This window comes from Diabrotica undecimpunctata, chromosome 4, assembly GCF_040954645.1.
Source record: "Diabrotica undecimpunctata isolate CICGRU chromosome 4, icDiaUnde3, whole genome shotgun sequence".
In the NCBI taxonomy this organism is placed as follows: Eukaryota; Metazoa; Arthropoda; class Insecta; order Coleoptera; family Chrysomelidae; genus Diabrotica; species Diabrotica undecimpunctata.
In genome coordinates this window covers 76216576-76242818 of record NC_092806.1, presented here as the reverse complement: position 1 = coordinate 76242818, position 26243 = coordinate 76216576, and the positions used below count along the sequence as shown (strand labels likewise).

General features: G+C 34.2%; 1 protein-coding gene across 1 annotated transcript in view; it reads right to left on the bottom strand.

Annotated features, from left to right (window-relative positions):
- Positions 1 to 668: 668 nt before the first annotated feature.
- The window catches only part of lovit (loss of visual transmission), a 65712-nt gene continuing 40137 nt past the window's right edge, over positions 669 to 26243 (bottom strand). Inside the window, exons 5-9 of the mRNA XM_072529794.1 lie at positions 23283 to 23485; positions 16586 to 16825; positions 5526 to 5656; positions 5298 to 5472; positions 669 to 1194 (exon numbers count right to left, since the gene is read on the bottom strand). Coding sequence (XP_072385895.1) covers positions 964 to 1194; positions 5298 to 5472; positions 5526 to 5656; positions 16586 to 16825; positions 23283 to 23485 — 980 coding nt within the window. The 3' untranslated portion in view covers positions 669 to 963. The remainder of the gene's footprint in view (positions 1195 to 5297; positions 5473 to 5525; positions 5657 to 16585; positions 16826 to 23282; positions 23486 to 26243) is intronic.

Sequence of the window (26243 nt, the reverse complement as noted above, 5' to 3'; positions counted from 1 at the left end):
AGTTGCTCATATATTGTTTTAACAGATTTTGTCATAAAGTCATATATTTCAAAGTTAATTCATAGACTAGATATTTTTAAGTTTCATGATTTTTCTCGTCGGAACGTTTTCTTTATCAATCTAACCGGTAGGTTCCGGTTGTCCATTATGTCTGAACTTATTATCGTAATTAAAATGTCTAGAATTTATGAATATACACAAAAAATAATCAACTACGGATAATTTTCATTGACTACTGAACATAGTACCCTCATCATTTTCCATCCTATTCAGATTTGTGCATTTTGTATTTTTGGCAACATTTTAGTAGTTTTTCTATTTTGGTAACTTTCGTCTCTCGGTCTCCAGTATCCTCTTTGTTCATCTGCTGTCGATAATTCTATTATTATGGAGCCGTGTGGCCGTATAGCGGTCTCTCGCGGTCAACAGCCAACATCGTACGTTTCATCGACATTTGAGCCATTCGTATATTAAGCACTGTTCTCCATGTATGAAAAGCGTTGCCACTTTATGTTAGCACAACTTACCTGGAGATTTTTAAGTCGGTCTTATAGGACGAAGAATTTTGATGGTTTGATTTTCTCTTCCTTACTGGTCTTATCTATTCTAAATAACCTTGCCTTTAACTAATGCAGTTTGAAATAACAAGTAACATTGTTTCTTTATATACTTTATTAAATGAATATGTACACGTAATAACATGGTATTTTAGCGTTAAGCAAGGATGTTGTAAGAATGTGTTGCAGCTTTAATAAAATCTACTGGACTACCTTGTTATTTGTCATTTTACTTGTTTGTCTATTGATTTTTCGTCTTATTTATCTATTTACTTATTTGTATGCTACAGCTACAATTTTAATAAGACATTTATATCGAAACAGATATCAAAAACATCTGTACTTCATTACTACCCTACCTTTTTCAAAATATTTTTTAAAAATATTTTTTGGTATGGAACCTTTACTAGAGATCTAAATACATCACTTGACTAGCAGATATTGCACCAAAGAACGCAAGCATACTGGCGACACTGACTACGGATGTAATAGTCCCAGTGGTATTAACAATAGTACCCATACATATACTAAGGATAAATTGAGCTACAAATACCATGCTCGAAATAAGGGCGACATCTGTACCTAGCCCACGTATTTGAGTTGTAATTTTTTCTTTGCCATCTTCAGTAATTTCAAACTAAAAAAAACTTATTATTTAAGAATGTTTTTTACAAAATAAAAACATTGGGTTAAATTCTCTTTTTAGCGGACAATGGAATTGTCTGTTGAAGAGAAAAAAATGAGAAATATACCTTACGTCTATAGAAATCAGCCCACTACAATTTTGAGTGTTATTGCTAATTTTAAGAAATTATACATCAAAACAAAAATAAAACTTGAAAAATGTTTTACATTATTTAATTTGCTTTAAAACGGCTATATACTATAAAAATCTATGGTTAACGTAATAATTAATTACTTAGACAAATTATAATTTCATATTAACGAGAAAACGATTAAAAAAACAAACGATGACATCAAAAAGAAAAATTTTGTGTTGTTTTACAAAAAAATGTAAAACGATGGTTGTTGAAAAATCGGAAGATCAAAGAGGACATGCAAATCCTAGTCTACACGATCGACGAGATCTCCTTCAAACCATTGAGGGCTGCAATCCTGTAGGCAAACTAAGCATAGTAAGGCAGCTTTAGCAAAACTCAATGTCGCTATGAGAAGTATTGATGCATCTTTGGTACAAGAGGCCTTGGTTCATAAGGAAAAAATAAGAGTTATATCGGGCATTGGTATAGAGCTTATATCTAGGCGATTTGCATAAGTCCTGATAACCTTTATAATAGTTAAACGACATATCAAAACACTACCGTTGATTAACATCAACGATTTAATTTTTCGTTGACAATAAACCACAATTTTACTTTAAAGTTTATTTGACGTTGATGTAATAGTGGATACGACTCACGTGACTAGAACTGTTAAAACATGGCATGCATGTTACAGATGAGGTGTCTTGTTCAGAACATCGACACATATGTTTTGAAATCAAAAATAATGAGCCTATCAAGGTACTTATTTATCGTAATCACCGTAAAACAAACTGGCAGGAATATCAAGCAGACCTGAAATATAGTTTAGGTAGGATTAAGGGGACGATATAGAATACATTGGATCTAGACATGGCCGCCAATTTTAAGAAGTTGTCATTTCAGCGTTTGAAAACAAACAACTATCCGGAGATAGTATCCGGAGATAATGACGAATTCCAACAAGAAAGTACCCTGGTAGAACGACAACCTTTAAAATCAAAGGACATAAGGCAGACGGAGATTTAATTTTGCCGAAAGATCAGGTGAGTGGGGTAATTATCGGGAAGTTCTTACTGAATATAATAAGAAACCAAGAATGGAAAAAGAGAATCGTGGAGATGGCACTGCGGGGAGATAGAACAAACTACATAAATGTCAAGGATCCATATAGTTTTCTCAAAGAACCCTCAGATAAGTATTTCCTAGCTCCAAAAGGAGTCACATACTTATACTCAGAAAGGCGAAGACACCTAGGAAGAACTTATCGCGATATACTTTCCTAACTCTAAAACTGATATAACTAAACACATGGCAGCAGAATGGACTAAATACCATGACTTACCATGAATACCTTGACTTGAAAAAATTGAGAAACCAGGACAAAATCAAATGGCAAAAAATTTAAAATGACGTTCTGTACAAAAAAATATGTATAATACTACAACCTGGTTTAGCACTGGGGTAGAAAAAGTATTCGACAACACCTTCTACGAAGCAATCACAAAAGGGATTCTTCTAAAAGAAATAGACTAAGCAAGCTGTAGCTGGATAGACTGCATGCTGAGGAGCTGTTTGATCTACATAAAGTTACTGTGGGGTACAGTGTCAGAACAAGTAACAAGAGGCTGTCTGCAGAAGGGAGGTCCGCATCTTCTCTTTTGTCGAATCTGGTCATAGATGAGCACATAGGTAAACTTAGCAACGACAGATATTATGTTCTGCGCTAATCAAACTAAACAAGGTACAAAGATTTGCTTTTGTCTCTAAGTTACAGGAGCTATTAGTGTGTTATTGCACACCAACGATAGCCATTGAGGTCCGACTGAACCTCCCACTTTTTCGCAAAGTGATTTAGTGAAACGACACGATTTGGCAACGTTACAGGTGAAAAAATAGAGGAGACGCGGGCTTGCAACGTAAACGTTGGGAATCTTAAGAGTGGGAAGTTTAGTTATCATGAAGGAATGGTCGGGTGAATAACGCGCATTTGCTGGGAAATATTATTAAAAAATGGTAAAAGTTTTGTGCGTGTACAACGAGCGATTAGTTTACACTACCATTAGCCGCCCCGTGCTCTAGTTTCGCCTAGTAAGGGTATTTAGACCTAAGTTAGGAACTATAAAAGTAGTGGTTCAAGATCACAGAAAAGGTGTGGCAGTGTCAGAACTACTCGCACACCACAGAATATTAAAGTGGTTCGAAACTCATTAAACGCGTGTCCTCGAAGCTAGAATTAAGCTGTACCACTACGAGCAGAATTTGGCATAAAGACCTCCAGTATCATCCATACAACATTCATATTGTGCAAGCCCTTAACGTTTGAGATTATCACACCCGACTAGGATTTTGTGAACAAGTTGGAGCGTACTAACTGCAAATAAACAAAATTTCCGGTATTCGTTCGACAATAATCCGCGGCAATTATACGAAAGACCCCTATATTAGAAAAGGTAACCGACCGTGTAGTCGGTTACCTTTTCGTGTGCAATTTCTTTGTTAGGGATCATCGGATCTAATTTTTTTGACAACACAAGGATAAGCATGCAATAACAGTAATATCTGTTCGTTACAGGAACATGTTAAATAAATTTCCGGCAATTAATAATTACAGAAATGAACACACGAACTTTCAACAGGATGGTGCAACATATCACACATCACAAGTGTCAATGGATTTACTAAGAAGATCGTTTCTCGGTCGTCTTATGAGTAGAAACAGCGATATTCCCTCGCCACCTCATAGTTCGGGCCTCTCCCTATGCGACAACTTTCTTTGGGGATATCTAAAGCTGAAAATGTTTCAAAGTAACTCCCTAAGAACTATTGAGGCTTTAAAAGAACGGATTCGAGAAGAAGTGGAAGCAATATCTCAAGAAATGTTACTCAATATCGTAAACAGCTTTCTACCACTACTGCAAGAACGTGTCCGACAAAATGGAGGCCACCTTTCTAATAGCATCTTAAAAAACTAAATGTTTATTCTCTTACACATTAATTTCCATCTGTGTAGTATACGTTTTTTTTTTATTAAATTTAATAAAAAGATATTTTTACACTTTTTTTTGTTTGTTTGAAATCGTACCGTTTCATTGAATCAGCTCGTAGTTATAAGTAGGATGTAAGAATGGGATTTTATAGATGCATCTACCAGATTTTATTATGATTATTAACTCTGTGTATATATTTTTAACATAATGTCTTCTGTATCTCTCCTGATATGGTAATGGGTATATCAAACTAGGGAGTATAAGCGGGGTACCGTTATACATAATTATATTATATATATATATATATATATATATATATATATATATATATATATATATATATATATATATATATATATATATATGTATATATATATATATATGTATATATATATATATATAAATACGTTCAAATTATCGGGTAAAGTGGTCTGTAATAAAAATCTTTCTTTTTTCTAAATTACTCAATATTTCGCCATTTATTTAAAAGCTTCCTCAGGAGTAACAATTTGAACATTACAAAAAATGGCGTACAAATACATTTTAAAACACTCACAGAATTTTAATTAATTTAAATTAATTAATTAATTTTAATTAATTTAAAATGTATTTGTACGCCATTTTTTGTAATGTTCAAATTGTTTTTAGTTTACTCCTGAGGAAGCTTTTAAATAAATGGCGAAATATTGAGTGATTTAGAAAAAAGAAAGATTTTTATTACAGACCACTTTACCCGATAATTTGAACGTATTTATAAATTATGTTTTGGTCGAAATAATCACTTCTAATATATATATATATATATATATATATATATATATATATATATATATATATATATATATATATATATATATATATATATATATATATTATATATATATATATATATATATATATATATATATATTATTATATATATATATATATATATATATATATATATATATATGTATATATATATAATTTCTAATTAAAAAAAAACCTACCGTTCGTTTCGCATGATAATGAGCAACAATTAGGTAAGGCATCGTAAACAAGGTCGAATACATAATTCCAGCTGTCCAGCTAAACAATAAAACTCCAATTTTGTGTTTAGTTATGGCCATACAAAACATGCCAATAGAATAAATCAATAACCCACCGACGTATATATTTCTTGCACTAAAAAATACATATAGAAATAAAAATACAAATATATCTTTCTTTATACATACCCAAACACTGAAATTAATTTTACAATTTTTGTTGAATAACAAGCACAAGACAAGGAATACATTGACATGCCCCAGCATCCAAATCTTACTCCGTCTTCATATAATTCTTTAGCTAAACTTTTTGGCTTGGCCTGAAATTAATTATTATTATCATACTATAATTATTATTTATCCTGTGATAATGTCTATAATAATGGAATCATACATTTGGGAACATACATAAACTACGTAATCGAGAAGGGGAAAGGGGACTTTGCTTATTACGATGGTATACGACAAGAGGGAGGAGGGAAAGAGTGCACATCCATTGGTGGGGGGTGGGGTCACGGGGGGTCATGACCCCCCCCTCACCAAACAAAATTAAATATCAATCAAATAATTCTAAAAAAAAATAATTTACAACCCATCAACCCTATAAGCAGGAAGTCAAGAGTTGAAATTATCCAAACTCATTTATTTTAGAGGTAAGTTTAGAATTATGCGGAAGCCTTTATACATTGCTCTTTAAAAAAATCAACAATTCTAAATGAATGGGTGATTGGAAAAAGAATAACATTCCTGCGAACCAAATTTTTAAAAAATAAAAAAAAACTGTTTTGCGCCGAAGACGCTAGTTTTACTAAAAACATTTCTATTGAACATTTGTGTACTTTGACAAGGTACATTTAATGCCCAAGTACGAAGAGTCCATGCATATTAGGGAAGTAGTTATTGATATATAAAAGTACAAACATTTTTTTCTTTTTCCACTAAAAATCGAAAACATGAGTAAAACAAAATAAAACAAGGCATTTATAAAAAACTAATTTTTATTTCAGAAACAAACTTAAAACAAATGGCATTTATATTCTTTTTAGTCTTCTGGGTCACTGTTCTCTCTATTTGTTGTAGGATTTGTAAGTATATCATTATAAAAGGCCCTGTAGTTTTCTGGTATATAATGTATTATTCTGGAAACATCTAACTTCTTGGAGTTAACATATTAAAAAGACCATAGGTGAAACCATTAATGAATTCAGACGCCATGATATAGCATTTCATTGTTTGAGTATATCTATGTTAAATGTCTGTATGTGCTTATGGTAAATGACTTTTTTTTCAACATCTTTGACAGTCTTTTTAAAAAATTGTGCCCACTAGACTTTGAATCGGTATTTGTTAGACGTTTTACTTGAAAGTTATTATTGTTCTTTTTTTTTTGGAAGACCAAATGATTTCGTTGTATTGCATTGTACGGCTTTGCTGGAGAGAGCATGTAAACTTATATAAGCATTGCGGCAAATTTCAACTCTGCTCGTACCTTTCATAGCAAAATACTTAAAAGAAGAAGAAAACTGTCTAGCTTTTGCTGACGCAGGATGATGTCTTTCTGTTAGGCCGATTAGGTATGTATCTTTTTTATTTTTTGGTCTTCCACTATAAACGATTGCAAAGATTGAACGTTTTTCTTCAAATGTGAAATCCGCCATACATTTCTTATAACAAGTGCAATCTGGTCCAGTTACTTGCACATCAGACGTCGTTTGGTGCATTTCAATTTGTGGACATTGTCTCTATAAATATAATTTTTCACTTGCTCTTATGATACATTTATATATACAGTTTTAGTTATTTTCAAAAATCCAAATATAACATTGAATTTTTTTTTTAAATTACGGAAAAGGGGTCATAAATTGTAAACAACGCTTTACGACGAAGGGGTGGCGGAGTATTAAAAAGTCAGCATTTTTTACGACTTGGCTTATGGATGTACTCCTTCTATTAAAACCTCCTGACTGATTATGGCATATATTTAGTACATAAAAATTTAATGCATTATGAGGCGCCCTCTAACTGAAACTCTAAAAATTAATAACTTAAAAACCTAGTTCTCTGTACTCACCTTTTATTATACTCAAAGCGTCTCGTGTTTACTTTACTGTTTCTTAATATTTATGTTCGTTTGACAAGATGGCGCCAAGACGTTGAGATCCAAGAAGAGACTTATGTAAGTAATCTTTTTTTTTTGGAGGTGAGAATCTTCAAAAGACCTCTGGGAAGGTGTCCCAGGTGTGTTGGATTCGGACGACTACGCCTTACCGTAGTTGACCGCCTATCAACTAAACTCGCCCCCTCTTTCTCCAACCGATGGGCCTGGGACCGCTCTTAGCGAGCATTACTATCTGACCCGTCAGCTTTACTCATAACTCCCATCTGTCACTCTCCGTCTACGCTCCGTGATTGTCATAGCAACCCAGTCACGCCACCCCACCCACGTCTGTACTGGACTTGGTTTGTAAGGTACCCATCCTTGTGCAGAGCGATAGGCAGGAAGGAGCGACCCCGCCGTTATTTCAACCATCTTGAACCTAACGAGAAAGATCAGACAACAGGTACAAGTAACTCCAGACATTCATATTCCACCCCAGGGGGTGGTACATTCATTTCACCATCTACACCAGCCCGTTATTTAGTAATAGGCTCCTCCAAAAGGAGACACACACCGTACACTAGATACAAGTAGAGACAAAACAAAACAACACGTATGTAAATTGGTTTCTGTAATGTAGTCAAGTTCTTTGAGAATTCAATTTCGGCGTCGGTAGTGGAAGCTGAATAGTGGCTCACCCCACTGACGCCGACAGATACAACACATTAAAATAAACAGTTCAGCTTTGTTGCCGTCTCCTCTCTTTCTCTACCTTGTGTCTCTTCCCTTGACCATTGGTCCTGCCAGATCTCCAAACTCCTTTTTCTTTCTTGTGTTCCTGACCCTAAAGCTCCATTTCCTCTTTGGTGCATCCGAACCTTTTCATTAGCCAAGATATGCACCAATACAGCACCGGCCACTACTTGTAAGGCAATGGTTGATACGGTCCTGTACGCGCTGCATACCCTGATCAATGGTTTCCTCTGCGTCCTAAGAAGCATGTCTTTATATTTTGCTTTGTTGAGGATCTCATGCCACACTGGGGCCCCATATAGTAAGATGATTGACTGTAGGATAACTGATCTTTTATGTGAACAGGGGCCTCCTATATTCGGCATTATCTTATTAAGGGTCGAGGTCCTCTCTTTCGCCTTCCGACATGCTTCTTATATGTGGTGTCTGAATGCCATTTTGTCGTCTAGTATGATTCCCAAGTATTTTACGGTCTTCTGGGGTCTTAGGTCGGAGCCTCTGAACCGAAAATTTACGTTTTTTCTATCCCGTGTCCCCTCAAGATGATAACTTCTGTCTTTTCTACTGCAAGTTTTAGGTCATTTCTGTCTATCCATCTCACAGTGTTTTCTATTGCTTCATTTACTTTCTTTATGATACCCCAATTCATATCTTCTATAAGTAGGGCTAGGTCGTCTGCATATGCAATAGCCCTTACTCCTTGTGTTTTGTTTACTTCTAGTACCCCGTTGTATAAAATATTCCATAGTGTCCCCAGGACTGACCCTTGGGGTACTCCAGCAGTCATTTTCATCTTATTTTTCTTCGATATGCATACGCTTCTTTGCGATAAGTAGTCCCTCATTATATTGGACACATATTCCGGGGTCCCAAGTTTGACAATCTTGTCTACGATGACTCCAGATTGACTCCAGTTCAATGAATTGAAGGCGTTTTTAATGTCCAATAAAACAAGTACCACCCATTTCTTTTTGCTTGTTTTTACCGTGTTTCTTATCCAGATCGCGGCGTAGACTGCTGATCGACCTTTTCTGAATCCATATTGTTGGTTGGATAGAGCTCTCTTATCTGCCAACATGCCTTCCAGCCTCTTCTTGATAAGATTCTCATAGAACTTGCCAAGGCAGTCCAGAAGGCATATTGGCATATAAGAGGATGATGAATCGGGGGGTTTCCCAGGCTTTAGGAGCAAAATCAGATTTGCTTCCTTTAGTTCCCTGGAAAACTCTTGCTTCCGCAGTAGATTGTTATATATTTTTCTGATCAAACCTGGTTTCTCTGTTGTTGCTATCTTCAGTGCCTCCAGTGGCAGTCCATCGGGGCCGGGAACTTTCTCCGTCTTGATTTCTTGACGAACTGTCTTTATTTCTTCTTCTGTGAATTCCTCTGCCACCGCAGGGGAGACCTTCAAGAAGGTTTGTTCCTCCTTGATGGGAAAGAGGAGCTCCGCCGTTTCTCGCCGCCGGTCCTCGTCTAAATTGTATGGAGCAATCATCTTTAGTGACTTTATTGTTATTTTATATACGTCGCCCCATATGTCGTCTTTTAAAGCATTTATTAGGTTCTGCCACCTTTTTTTTTTTTTCTTTTTTATTATTTTATTGAGTTTCTTTTTTACTGTTTTGTATACTTCTTTGAGCTCGTAGGAGCCCTGGCTTCTCGTAAAATTCCTGCGAGTTCGGAGACACTCCTTCCGTAAAACTTTAATCTCATCCGTCAATCAGTAGGGGGTTCTTTCTTTGTTCCTTTTCTTTACGGTGGCCAACTCAACAGCGTTCTCTAGTGCCTTTCTGAGTTGGTCAAGGTCAGATATTTCCTCTTCGTTTATTTTTCTGACCTCCGATAGGTACACGTGCTTATTAACTGTTTTCCCAGTATATCCTATCGGCCGTCTTATGTTCCGCCCCTTTATCTTAATTTCATATGTAATGTATCGGTGGTAGATGAATAATTGATCGTCGAGGACGTCCCAGTTTTGTATTCGTCTGGATAGCCTTTCATTGGCAAAAGTTACGTCAATGTGTGTTTGGCTGGCCCCTCTTATAAAAGTTGGTTTATTAATATTGAGTACCTGTAGGCCAGCCTGGGCTATCCATTCGTTCCATATCTCCCCTTTTTCGTAATTTGCGGGAGTCATGTAAGTAATCTAATAATTTAATATCAATCTGTTTAATTTATATTTTTATTTTGTAATGAATAGTTTATGTTAGAGTGTATTTATAAATTTATAATTTTATTTTTAAGGTTATTCATGCGTATACATACATGATATTGACAAAGTAGTGAAGTGAGACTAATTAATTTTTCCAGATTTACGTGAATATCAACTAGCTCAGATTTTAAAAGAATCTGACTTTCATTTATCTGATAGTGATAGTGTTTAGAATCAGTCATAAAAACAATACAGAAGATCAATCTGATAATGAAAAAAAAATATTAAGATTCATCTGGAGATTCATTAGTACTTTCCACTAAGTATTCTTCAGAATGTAATAGTCGAACACCTTCATTAATTTCTTAATCCACCTCGATAATGAAAAAAAGCTTATCAAGAAAAGACCGAGAAAGTGGACTAAAGAGTATGTGTATATATGTGTATATTATATATCTTAATATAACGTCGTTATATCAAAATTGATCGCAGTAGCTGGAATACATGGGAAAAAAATTAGGTTTGACATTAAGCAAGTTGAAAATTTTTGTAGAAATTACTCTGATCATGGGTTCTACTAACTTGCAAAAAATAGAATGGTATTGGTCGACTGATTTTGGAGTGGAAATATTTCAAAAATCGATGAAAAGAATTAATTCATATTAGTATTGAGATGATAATCCCTTTCACTGGTCACTGCAGTATGTCATTTTTATCAAGGCAAACCAAATCCTATTGGCATTAAGGTTTTTGTATTGGCCAGTCGAAATGCCGTAATTTGTGACATGCTGTTATATCAGGGTAATACAACGTTTCCAGATCTTATTCAAAAAAGTTTTACTTTAGGTGAAACTGTTGTTATTCGCATATGTGAAACCTTGATCCCAGGACAATACCTCCATTTTGATAAATATTTTACAACTTTGAAGCTAATAAACACGTTAATAGAAAACGGATTCCATGGAACTGGTATAATTATAAAAAACAGAGTACCCAAATCCTGTATTTCGGTACTCTGCAAAAACCAAAAGGACATTATGAATCAGTTATCTTGATGTCTTCTGGTTTTAATTGTACCAATTCAGATTTTTGTAAAATATGGACTAAGAAGCAAAAAGAGTATGAAATGATAAAACGACCTGATATTATTAAAAATTATAACCAATTTATGGGGGGAGTGGATCTATCGGATATATTATTACCCGTTTGCCATAGTAGACTTAGAACAAGAAAGTGGACAATAAGTTTTATACACCATATGATTGACATTGCTCTTTGCAACTCGTGGATTCAATTTAAATTTAAAACGGAAAAGCTTAAAAATATACATTAAAGAAAATACCACAGCTAAGAATATTTAAAATGAAATGTGGATAAACTATACTCAATGAATATCCTCTTAGTAGCAATTCAGACAGAGTCTTATGATGATTGGAAAGAGCTTGTACCAAAACACAAGAAAAGAAAAGTGTTAATAAAACCTCTGCCTTCAGAATCAGTTAGACTTCACAAATCTATTTTAACTTGTCTTAAAAATACACAGTATATTACAAGAAATGTGAGGTATACTTATGTATGTTGCACATCAACACGAAATTGTTACTTGAAATTTCACACAAAATATTAAACTCATAATTTTTGTGTTCTGCCATTCTCTTTGTGTCATTTTCTTTTAAGTTTTTATGTATGTGTTTTATTTTGTAATAAAAGCAAATTTGTTTTTGGCAAATCTTTGTCTAATTCAATGTCCTTGTCATAAATATAGAACATGTAAATCAAGTGTTAAGTTCGTACTAAATGCTATTGTCTCAGACACAGTGCATAAAGAAAACTCTAATTTTTCAATAAATATTTTTTCTTTTATTTGTCATATACTGCTACAATATACAGAAAATCAAACTTAAAAACAATACAAGCAAATTTTTGAAAAAAACCGGGCACTCAGGAGGTTAACCCGGCCCCTAGGACAGACCTTTTCTGTCGCTCATATGAGTAATTCCCAGTAGAAGGCTAAGTTTAGAAAGCGACACAGATAGACTAATAAGCCCAATGAGCCACTTTTTAAAACTTTTCTTAAGAATACTACAGACAAGATTACTTAAGAAATGTGAAGAGGACTGAAAGGAAATATATACGAGAGTGTGGTGAGGTCTGCATTGGTGTACGGCGTTGAAGTGTAGCATATAAAGAGGGTTCAGAAAAAGAAGATGGAGGTAGCTGAAATGAAAATATCACAGTGGATAAGGGTTAGGAATAAAAAAAGGTTGACGAACAAAGGCTAAAATGGTTTGGTCACGTCAGACGTAAAAATGAAAATTACGTGGGACGAAGGATAGAGCTGTTAGAAGTTAAGGGAAAAAGAGGTAGAGGGGAAGATAGAAGAACTGCGTGGCAAAAAACTTGAGAGAGAAAGATTTAAATGAAGAAAACACGATGAACAGAAATTATTGGCGAATAAGAGCAAGAAATAGCGACAGTTGCAAAGGGAAAAGCTGAAGAAGACGAAGAAATAATATTAATTATTATATTATTTCTTGTCCGCAGGAGTCTCAAAAAGGTTGTGCTAAAAGTTTTATGTCTATAATAAGTCAATTGGTTGTAGTATGATCGGTTTCACAAACACTCACTTAATGGACTGCAAAAAAAATATAATAATCTTCTCCATTCCCATTCAGGCATATACCAGAAAAATAAATCTTTTTACGATATACAAAGTCAATAATAATATTGTTACCGTTTTAAAAAAGTTATTGATATGTTGGAAGGATTAAAATTCTTCTTCATATACAAGACTTAAAACACATCCCAACGGAAAATATCCCAATTAACCAGGACCTATTCCAAGGAGACTCTCTCCCATATACTGAACTCCACCTTTAAAAAGGATCAAGTACTTAAAATATGCGAGCCAGTTAGTGACCAGAATAGAAAAAAATGTGCCAACCAGTAAACACTAACTCTTCACTAAACTGTTGGAAAATCTAAAACAGCCAAGGGGTCATCTATATGAAGATAAATACCATAAAGCAGAAGAATTCATTAAAAATGAAAGTGATCTTTTTCAGAAGAAAAATAACTGGCTGCACTACTGTGCAGGCTACAGTCCAACATCCAAAAAAGAAGATGTTATCATTCTTAGGTCATATACAAAAAGAGAATATTATCGACGAGTCAAGTAGTCTCTGGTCTTCCCCAGTGGTGCTGGTAACCAAAGAAGATGGCTTCGCAGGGTTCTGTATCGAGTACAGAAGATTGAATAACGTCACGAAGAAAACCAACTACCCACTTCTCCGAATTGACGATACCCACAGGGCCTAGGTTAGATCGAAATGGTTTTCCACAGTGGATCTCAAAAGCAGCTATTGGTAAGTTGCAGTCTACCCTGAAGCTAGAGAGAAGACAGTATTTTCTACTGAAAATCAACTCTATCAATTCAAAGGTATGTCATTAGGATTGTGTAATGCACCTACCACGTATGAACGATTAACAAAGTTAATACTTAGAGGACTTACGTAGAAATCTGTCTGGTATACCTTGACGACATCCTGGTCATCGCAATGGCCTTCTACGAGCACTTGACTAATTTAAAAAAAGTTTTTACCAGACTGAGAAACACTCATCGAACACTCCCCTACAAGTAAATGAGAAAAAATTCAAGCTCTTCCAAAAAAAAATTTCGTTTCTTTACATGTATTTCATGTCATGACATGTAATTTCGTTCTTAGAAGTTGCAGTAAATCCTTAAAAAAAATCAATACAAGAATGGCCCACACCAAGAAACAAACACGATGTCCAAAGCTTCTTTGACCTTTGCAGTTACTATCATCGCTTCGTGAAAGATTTTGAAAATATTGCAAAACCTCTCCATAACTTGACTGAGAGGAATTTGTCATTTGACTGGATACAGTAGTTGCAGCTTGCCTTCACCACACTCAAGCATAAACTGATAACAGCTCCAATCCTGGCATATTCTAAAGATGAGGATATTTGCGTGGTAAATACGAATACTTCTCAAAATGGCATTAGAACATTGCATTTTCAATTACAGAAGGGCGAGGAACACGTTATAAGATATTAACGCACGACTCTGGGAAAAGTAGAAAGAAACTACTGTGTGTCATCACGAAGAAGTTGTTGACAGTCGTTAAAGCAGTAGATCACTACCATTTATTTAAAAAACGAAAGACCTATGATTTTGGCATTTGTTAACGAACAAGAAGAACTCATGGGACTGCCAACGGCCTCTAGAGAAGATCATGTAAAGAAGAGAACTGCCGATTCTACGAGTGCCATAAAGAATGGGAAGGTCAGAGTCAACAGTTAAAAACCAGAGAGCGAAAGTGACGAAGAAGTTGTAACCAAATAAAACCTTCAGATCGAGCAGAAGAAAGATCCAGATCCAAAGATAGTCCTGGAGTGGCTGGACAATAAAGCTAGTCGACAGTGACAGAAAATTGGCAAATATGGGGAAGCAATGAAGGACTATTGGATTCAGTGGGACTCCTTGTGTCTGCAAGGTAGCGGTAACACTCGTAACCAAAAAATATTAGATGGAACAAGAACAGTGCCCCCGGTTGTTCTTCCAAGGACATGTGCAAAGAACGTGCTTGCTGAACTCCTAGATCGCCGCTCCAGGGGGCATTTTGGGATAAATAGGACTCTGACCAGAATCCGTGAGATATTACTGGGTTAATCATCGGCAAGATGTGGCATGTGTTCATCCAAGGGCCCCAAAACGGGACTTGGAGGAAAACTCAAACAATACATCATCAGGAGTCCATATGAACAAGTTGCTGTCGACATTCATGTTGAGATCATTTGCAGTAACAACATTAGGAAATCAGTATTTGATGGTTACTATGGACTATTTTTACAAAGGGCCAGAAGTAGTTGCACTGCCAACCAAGAAGCAATCACAGATTGTATGGTGCTGCTTGAGCTTGGGGTTCCACTTCTACTTCATTCCGGCTAAGGGTGAAAATTCAAATCGAAAGTTTGGAGGACAAAGATGGCTTTGCTGAGAATACAGAAGAATAGGGAATTAAGAAGTCTCTCCTCGATTTTTTGATCACAGAGTACCTCGCTCATTTGCTCTCAGCTAAATCAATCATCTTGTAACCTGTGGGCAATTTCTCGATCTAGTGTTCCAGTTTTGTTATGTAGCAAAGTATTAAGCCAAGGTCTTAAAATTCTTCTACTCGCCCTAGTTTTTTCTCAAACAGTTTTATGTCTCCAACTATTCCTTTCCTTCCCAACCACATATTTTCCATTTTTTACCTGCTAACCTTCTAGTCCTCCCTGTTTAATAGCTCTTTGTCAACCCTTCAAATTTTTAACATTTCTTTACTCTCCACCACTAATGACATATCATCCACAAAGGTCATTGACCAAGGAGCCACCCCCTTACATTCTCTTTCAGTACATCCATAAAAAGATTAAACAGGAAAGGATTCAGTGAAGAGCCTTGATGCAAACCAACCGTTACCAAAAAACTTTCGGTCAATCCAATACAAACCCTTCCTTTGATGTACGCTCCCTCATACCTATCCGTCGGGAGCCTTACGTACTTCTCAGGAACCAATTTCTCTCCCATACATTTCCATAGCTCTTGTCTAGGAACTGTGTCGTACGCCTTCTTAAACCCATAAATACCAAATGCAGCTCTCTTTTCTTCTCGACGTATTCATCTATCAACTGTCTTAAAGCAAACAAGGCATACGCTGCCCTCCTTCCTGGCATAAACCCAAACTTGCTTCTCCTATAGATCTTAATGTATAATAATATGTATCTCCCCTAAATCTTAAATCTTCAGTTATCTCCCAAAATTTTATTGTGCGCGATAATAACTTTATTACTCTATATTTCTTACAGTTCTGAATGTCCCCTTTATGTTTATACAGCACTAATTATTCAATAACATAACTTATTTTAAAAATTTAGAATATATAATTTTCAGAATTAATTTTTGACTGAAGTTTCTAAAACTCCACTTGCGTTAGTCACATCATAGTAGCCGTGGGCGCATATTTTTGAGGCGTTTACGTTTTTGTTCAGAAATTGCAATCATAGTAATTACTAACATTTTAAACAAACTGCTTTTGCTAATAATTTTAAGTTCGTAATCCGGTATGTAATAAATATAGTTTCAAATAATAATACTGCAATTTTCTTTCACTTAATATAGTTTAAAAACAATTTGCGTTTTGCAGAAAATAAACATTTTTTTGGTACATTTTTTAAACTTACCGTAGGACTTCCGTTGAAAACAGCTTCTCCAACAAAATCAGTGAAATACAAAGAATAACAAACGTGTGCCATCCAACAAAATAGATTCGTTGTACAAAGTATTCTTATCGAATACGGCATGTAAATAATGCTTTGTAGGTACAGTAATAATGAAATATTTGGATCTATATCAATACTTTTTTTTTGAGATTCTATCGTTACATTTGGATCTTTGATAGGGATATATTCTTCTTCAGTAGTCTAAAATATAAAAAATTTAAATGTGAAGCTTATAGCTACCTCCTATTTTTATGAATTACTGTTTTTGATATCCCTTATAAGAACAGTTATAACGGACCTTGTCACAAAAGTTGATCACTCTGTATATTCAATTTTCACAAATCCTCTAAACAAGCCTATGAAATAAAAAGATAAATCAATAATTGTTCATAGTAATGAAACAACTAGTAATACAAAGAAACATTATCCGACTAGTAAAACTAACTTTAGAAACTACATATGAATGGAATCGCTTAAAACAAATGTAAAATAAAACAAGAACTGAGATACTGGCTACGGTTCTCTTTAATCTAGCACCTGACATAATAATTAGACGATAGAAGATAAAAACAGAAAAAAACAATTTTTAAATATAAAAATATCAGTATTTAGCTTTTTCAGGTGATATAACATTAATAAAACACAAGATTCAGACAAATAGATTCTAACAACACAAATAGTAAACTTCAAAAGTTGGTTTAGAAACTGATTAAATATCTGAAGGGATGAAGGAGTTTACTTGTTTGGGAGTGAAAATGGAAGAGAATGGACGTGAAGTATAATTAATAAAGACCTTCTTCTTCTTATAGTGCCATGCACCTATAGTGCGTTGGCGAATGTGTCTTTTACGGCATGCAAAAGATCGCCAGTGTTATTTATGCCTGTCCAGTTCTTTATGTTCCGTAGCCACGACATTTGTTTGCGACCTACTCCTGTCTTGCCTTCAATCTTTCCCTGGATGTCGAGGATGTATCCAATTTTTCGTACCTTGATCAAATTGAGTAGTTCTTTCTCAGTATTTGCCTTCCTTAAGACTTTCTCGTTTCTCAACCTATCTATCCATGGTATGCGGAACATTCTTCGCAACGTCCATATTTCGAAGGCCTCCAACTTATTAATGGAAGGTACTTTTAACGTCCATTATTCCATGCCGTATAGCAATATGGACCATACATAGCATTTAACCATCCTGTAGCGGAGATTGAAGGAAATATTGCGGTGACATAGCGGTTTAAATTTGATAAAAGCTTGTTTTGCTTGTTCGGTACGGCATTTTATTTCTTTTTGAGGATCCCATTGGTCATTCATCATCATTCCCAAGTATTTAAATGTTTTCACTTGATCGATTAGAGCACTATCTACTTGCAGTTGTATTCTTAAAAGTGCGTTTTTTCTTATTGCCATGCATTGGGTTTTTCCAGCATTTATCTTCAAGCCATATATTTTTTTATTTTATTTTATTTTATTTAACATCAACTGCATATCATGTTCGTTGTCTGTTATTATCGCGGTGTCGTTGGCTTAACGAATTATTATTTATCGGGAACCCGTTTACCTTTATTCTACACTTAGAGCCTTCCAGTGCCTCTGCAAAAATGTTCTCCACATATAGATTGAAGAACATAGGAGACAAAATACACCCATGTCGCACCCCTCTTAAAATTTCAAATTCTTCTGTGTTGGTTGATTTATTCAGTCTCACTCTGATTCCAATAGAGATTCTGGATAACTCTTATATCTTTTTCGTCAATGTTAGCGTTGTGTAGCATTTTTATCATTGCGTCATGTTTTACGATGTGAAACGCTTTTTCATAATCGAGGAATGTTATGACTATATCCTTTCGTTGATCCATGCAGTTTTGTACAAGCGTAGTCAAGCAGAAAGCTGCTTCACGTGTGACCAGTCCGTCAGTTTTGCTACTTCTATAGCGTACTCCACCTCAGCGCGAATAATGGGAGGGCCGGATAAATTTTCCGTGGGTAAGTTAGTAGTTGGCAGATTCGATCTATTATCCGCAAAGAGGGACGAAGCATAGTTTGCCCAGATTTTAGCTAGTGCTTCCTGAGTATAAACGTAGTTTCCTTGATCATTCTTCAGGCGAGTCTCATGGTGTATATACTCGAAATTTCTTTGACCTTTTTATGTAGTCCAAAGCTGTTTTATTTTTCTTGTAGTGATTCCAATTCTTCACAACGTTCTTTCATCCAGCTTTCCTTTGCGTTTTTAATTCTTGTCCTTATCGTACGTTGGATTTCCTTGTATTCCTGTTGCTTCTGATGTATTTTGTGCTGTCTGCGTTGGTCCATTAGATCAAGTATTCCTTCCGTCATCCACTCGTTTTTATGATTTCTTTTTATTTTACTTGCGACTACTTCGTCAACCTCGACTATAGCCATTTTTATTTTCTCACAGGTTTCCTCTATACAATTTCCTTTTAAGTTTCTCAAGTTCTCGTTGATGTGCTTACTGTATGTAGATCTAAGCTCTTCATCTCTCATTAATTCTCTAGTGTTTATGTATTTTTTATTAGATGGCCTATTGCCAATCGAAGCCTTACATTCGCGATTAGGGGGTTGTGGTCAGACGAAATGTCCGCACCAGGGTAAGCAGCCACTCATTTTATATAGTTGCAGTAGTCGTTTATCAAGATGTAATCAATCTGATTTCGTATCATATGACCTGGACACCTGATCTCCTGGTGCTCGCCATGTATACAATCTTCTTAGTGGGAGTTGATACCACGTATTGGATATAACGAAATCGTGGTCATTACAAAATTCAATTAGTCACTCTCCTCTCCTAACTGGTCTAATAAAGACCCAGGAAACAAAAAAAAATGCGCTAAAACTTTTAATGTAATTACTATTTAAATGGGAATAAGCCACAATTAAAGGTTAAAGTAGGTTTATTGACGTTTCAATTTCCACTTCGGAAATCGAAATTTCCGAAGTGGAAATTGAAACGTCAATAAACGTACTTTAACCTTTAATTGTGGCTTATTCCCATTTAAATAGTAATTACTTGAAAATGCCACAAGAAAATAGCTTTAGAACAAAACTTTTAATGTAATAAGAAAAAGAAAAATTAGTATCTACCACACTCTAGCAGATAAAAATGGAGGCTACGTCAAAGATAAGTAACATTGTGAACAATAACTAGCAATAATACAAGTAGAAAACTGAAGAAACGATGCACGAAATAGAAAATGTAAAAAAAAATTGTAAACAAATGTATGCAACGTAAAAGTAGAATAGAATAATTTTCTTTTTGTAATCTCTCAGATGTATTTTTTTATTAGAACTATGTAGAGCGGGTGCAAAACCTCATGTACCTTCTAAATTCCTATGCTTGAAAATAAATGAATCCTAAAAACATTGACTATTTTAATGTCATACTAAATTTCGTGACAGGGTCGGTTCTCCACTTTAGTAAAAACTAGTACGTAATTAAATACGATTATATATAAATGCTAAATAATTTGTGATAAAACCTATTAATAAGACAGGAAGAAGTCGGGAATTTGGAGTTTCTAGAAAATGTTAAAGTACTTACGACTGGGAAATTTGAAGACGTTGAAATGAAGAAAAAGCCATGTTTGTTTTGACCAATGTCAGGAAGAAAAGTTATTGATGGAATGAGGTGTTCAGCCAAGGGAGTTTTTGGAATGAAAGAAAACGACAGTGAGTGTAGAGACAGTGATTCTGAGAGTTGATTCCCGATAGCTGAAAGGAGCAGTTTGTATTAAAAAAAAGTGTCGGTCTTCGTTAACCATACGCCTTGTAGTCATCCGTAAAAGTAACAAGTACAAAGTAATACTTTTTGAAAAGTTAAAATTAAATTCAGTGAGAAGTGATAGCAATTTTAAGTACTTACATAATAGTATCCGACATCGTAAAGAAAAATTTTTCCAAGGTATTCAGATATACCTCTATATTTCAATATTCAATATTTCAACAATACTCTCCGTTGCGAGGACTTCTGTTTCATCGACGCAGAAACAATTTCGTAATATTTTTAAAATTATTTCTTGCAACCATAATTTATTATTGTATCTACTCTGGGTGACTTTCTTTTTTAAAATAACTTGTAGTATTTTTTTATATGTCTTTTTATATTTAATTACTTACACTTTTCATAGATTGTTTGTTTTTTGCAATTTATGCTGTCATTAAAATGTGTGTTTATTTCTTTGGTAGAAACATTTGTTTTAATATACGGTTATGTTTTATTTTTTACTTTTATTTATCCATGAGCTTCATCTGAGTATTGATTTTGCATCTCTGTGATCTACACATTCTCTGTCTACTGACAATTATATTGCCAAAAACTAAAATTTTGTTTAAAAATTCTTTTTTATTTAGAATAGTTTTTTGAAATATGTTTAGCAGCATAAATTTATTAATAAAACTAATTTTATTTGGTGAGTTAATATAATGTTTTTTTTCAGTTCTACTTTGTAATATATTTTGTATTTTTTAGCAGCTCTTGAAAATAACTGTAAGCACATATCTCAATGGACAATTAGTAAAATAGAGAAACAATTCCACGAGCTGGGCCATGTTAGGAAGGTAAAAAAAAAGAAGCTGCCAATGCAATAAGTGAGGATACCAAATTGGCTGTTATGCTTGAGTTTTGAGGAACACCCACATACATCTGTTCGAAAAGCAGCCCCAGTGCTCGATATTAGCTATTCATCGGTTATTCGAATATTACAAGAAAACAAAATGCATCCCTATAAAATTATACACACTCAGGATCTCATGGAAGATGATGACAGGAGAACGTATTCTTGTGAACAAATAATAGCAATGTTAGACAGCAATGTGATCCAATTAGAACATGTTTTGTTTTGTGATGAGTGCACCTTTACTCTTCACGGTCATGCTTATCGTCAAAATTGCCGCTACTGGTCCAGAAAAAGGCCTCACTGGATGAGAGAAGGCAATACTCAATACAATGAGAAGGTTAACGTGTGGGCAGAAAATATTTTTCCATAGATGGCAATTTGAATGGCGACAATTATTTAGCATTGCTCCAAAATAATGTAGTGGCAACGTTGGCCAACTTGTATCTTGATCCAGGAAACCCACAAGTTTCAGCGAATATAATATGGTTTCAATAAATTGGAGCACCACCCCACTACCAAATCCATGTCCGGCAGTACCTAAACCAAATATTTCCAAATCGGTGGACAGGGAGGCGAGGATCGATGGAATGGCCACCACAATCTCCTGATTTGACGCCATTAGACTTTTTCTTATGTGTATATGTGAAAAGTATTGTATGCAAAACTTAACCCACTAACTTAGCTAACTTACGAAGACGAATAACGCTTGCGATTAGATCGATCACATCTGAGATGTTGAGTAACCTTAGAAGAAATTTCTCTTTACGGTTAGGGTGTTGCCAAGACGTTGGTGGGAAGCATTTTGAACATCTCCTATGTAAACAATATTGTTTAGATTTGTAATATTTAGAAGTTTTTGAATATGTTGTAGCGACTTTCAGCAAATAGATAATTTTCTTTTCTAAATGTGAATTTTTGCATTTCACTTAATATTTCCGAAACATTTAAAGATGGGTATAGGATATTGTATTCAAAAAATGTCTAACATGATCTGAGGAATCTAAAAATTAATTAATATACAGGGTGTTTTATTTAAAATAAGCAAGTTGGTATTTTTTGCCACAGTTATCTGATACACCCAGTATAAAAAGATTTTATGGAAATTATGCACAACTATAAATACTAATCGACGTTTTTTCGATAATACGTTTCGATAATACGACGTTAATTCTCCCTCATTTATTTATTAGCTAAATTCCATTTGGCTGACACACAGTGTATATATATATGTATATATATGTATATATATATATATATATATATATATATATATATATATATATATCTGTAAACTAAAGCAAATAAACCAAAGTTTAAAGTTATTGGTTTGTTTTCACCCTCTTTATAGCGGGTCATACTTTCTGAGACACCAGTAGCCTGAGCTTCTCGCTCTATTAACGATAAAATATAGGAAAGATTAGATAAAGTAAATATCAGGTATGTTTAAAAAAAAGTTTACTAAAATAAAAATAAACATAATTTAACTTACATTTTTAGTATCTCAATATAAAATCTTACCAACCTCTGTTAGCAGAAAAAACAATGAATACTCCCAACTATGTTACTAATGCAAAAACTATTTTGACTCAGTCTTGCTGTAAGAAAGCACTGCAGAAAATTAAATGTTTTCAGAAATGTCAGATTCCATCATTTTGTTTGTAGATTGAAGTTAGCAAATGAGTGAGTCAGGTTCATGAGATTTTGTAAGTAGGATACTGCTCATAGAATGAATGTGCCGGTGAGGAATGACATATATGGTCGGTGCCTGTGAGAGAAAGTACATATTTGAAATAATAAAATGAAAAATTGTACCCAAAAGGCAGAGCTTGCTATCGGCACTGTAATAATCTTTAAAGTATAGTTTTTATTCTTATGATTTTCTATTGTAACCTTTAACCCTAGCCCTCTAAGACCTGTTGAGCTAAATAAATAATAACGTCTTTCTTTTTCATGTTGTTTTTTTAATCTTCATTAAGATAATCTATATGAAATTCAAAGATATTTAAAATATTGTAGAAAGTTATACTTACTTTTTCATCTATATTAGAGTCATCACAAAGGGTTCCATATTTTTGAGTTTCATTTAGCTCAAGAGTATTAGCTTCGTTCCGATTTAATTCCAACAACGGTAAAGGTATCTCTTTAAAACTTGTTATTGTGGACGCCACGCATATTATAAATATTACAGTTATTACAGTAAATACTGCTCTTACATGGCCTCCAAGAATCTCCCCTAAAATATTTGTACCAAAACATAACATCTGTCGAGACTATATTAATGGATAAAGTATAACATTTATTACTAATTTTCAATGAGAAAATTATTCCTACACTAAATTCTTGCATTCAGTGGCTCCTGTTGAGCTTGCTGCTCAACATGGCTATTTTCACTTTCAAAAGTACTGCACGGAATAATTTGATCGATGTCATTCCGAACCGTTTACGAAGGTTTCGCAGCCAAGAAATGCTTCTACATCTCACGCTTCTTCGTCCAACTATCTTTCCTTAGAAGTTGTAGAAACTTATATCTTATGGGTCTAGAGACGTGGCCAAGAAACAAGTTTTTTAACGCAGATCGTGCTTGTTCAATGCGTGAACGCCTTTCTTCTGAATGTTTTTCGTTTCGTTGACAATAGTTCTAAGATATTTGTACCACAAAACTCGCTTAATTATCTGTCCATTAAAAAGTAATGTTCACAATCGTGGTTAATTTTTTTTATTTTTAACGAGCATCGATTTGGTTTTTCTGATATTGATATATAAACCGTTCGTCATTCTAACCTTAGATACTTTAGCAAAGAGTCTCTGGAGATTTCTCAAATTGTTGGCTACGGACTTCCTAAGTCTGACTTCACAATGGGCGGGGCTTAGAAAACGTTTCCAAACATTTCTATTTTGTATGTATTTGTCCCATAAGAAGTTGGGAATATTGTTTTTTTTAATTGTTTGAAGAGTAAATAAGGACTTTTGGTTATAAACATTTATTCAATGCCATTGGTATTATTTGTTGTTCGTGAATTTGTGAGGTAAAAATATCAAATTATTAAGTTAAATTTTCTAAGTTTAGAGTATAAATTAAATATTATTGGCGAGAGACTACATCCCTATCGAACACCCTTCTGAATACTTATTTCCTTTGACATAGAGCCTTTAAGTTTTATTCTTGCCGTTTGACTCCAGTAGAATCTTAATATTATTTGAACATCTTGATAATCAATATTTAGTTTTTCCAAGATTTGCAAGTAGCTTCTCGTGCTTAATAGTGTCAAAGCCCTTAGTATAGTCAATGAAACCGACATACATATCTTAGTTGACATCGGTGCATTTCTGTGCCAGTACGTTAAAGACAAACAGGGTTTCTCTGTTTCCCAAACCATTGCAGAATCTGACCTGTGTATGTAATATTTCACTTTCGCATTTGTTGTAAATTTTTGTATGTATAATTCCTTGGAAGACTTTTAGTAGCGCGGGACTTCTTCGGAATTGTGACAAATGGGGAGATTAACCAATATTTTTGAATTATTTCAATTCTATATATACTATTTACATATTATAAAATATATTAACATATTACATATTATAAACAGATTCATCAAAACGGATATCGACTTATCGTGCAGTATTTTTTAGAGTTTACAATAAATCTCATTTGGCCCTACTGTTTTGCCACTTTTTGTAATTTTTATGGTATGATTTACCTCATCAGATGTTATTGGAGATGCATCTTCCTAAAGTGTTAAGACGCAATTCCTTGATCTATGTATCATCATTGAAGAAATAAAATATGTAATTATTCCAATATATAAGTTTTTATTCTAAGTTTGTGATTATTGTACCAATCTTATTTCTCAATAGATGTTAAAGATGTATATATATATACAGTCCCTGCTCAATTTATTAGACTCATAAAAATTTCAGTTTTTTTTTTATTTCAATTGCACTGAAAGTATGTTCACTTGGATACTAGGTGTTAAATGGCTTGCACAACTATTTACTACATAGATACGTAGAAAATGGTATAAATTTTTTTTAGAATTGTCAAAAATTTACAGATGACAGTAGAATGTGCTCAAAGTGTGGAGTAACTAATTGTTTTGCATTTTGAGTTTTTCTACTTAAAACAAGGATTTGTGGTCAGTTTATTTAAAATTTGCACGAGTGAGTATTGATATTATTATATAATAGTGTTACTTTTGATTTTGGTTAATTCTTAATCATAAAACAAGACGATTAATCTTGGATTGGCATTTTTAGATTTGTAAATCTAAAGATATTTGTGTTGAGAAAATCGCGTCCATTACTGCTCTATTAAAGAATACAACACTTACCCAGGGAGAGATAGCACGAAAATGTGGTGTATCCCAGTCGTCGGTGAGAAGATTAAGTTAAAAACTCAAAGAGAAGTAACCTGTGACGTCAGTTCGGAAGGGCCGGTGTGTCAAAAAACCTTTAATCACCTATAAGGCACAACGAATGTAAAAAAATTTAACTGTAACACACAGAAGGGCTACCTATAGAGATTTAAGAAATAAGTTGGAAGAAGCAGGATGCTCAGTATCGGTGGCCACCGTACGCCGAAATTTGCATTACATGGGCTTCAAATGTCGCAGACCTGTTAAGAAGCCAAAACTAACACCACAAATTCTCAAAAAACTGTTAGCTTGGGCTAAGATCTATAAAGACTGATCTATCGATAATTGGCGTAAGGTAAATTATTACAAATCATTTTATTTTCGTACTTTATCATTGTTATTCACATTCACAGGTTTGCTTCAGCGATTAAGCCACATTTCAAATTATGAATGACAAGGCCCAGTTTGTCCGAAGACGTTTAGGAGAAAAATATGAAAAGGAGTGTGTAATAAATACAATTAAACATCCCATCTCAGTAATGATATAGTCGGTGATTAGTGGCAAATGCATGGGACATTATGTATGTCGTAGAAAAAATCATGCGACAAGACCAATACAAAATGGTTTTGCAGAAAAGA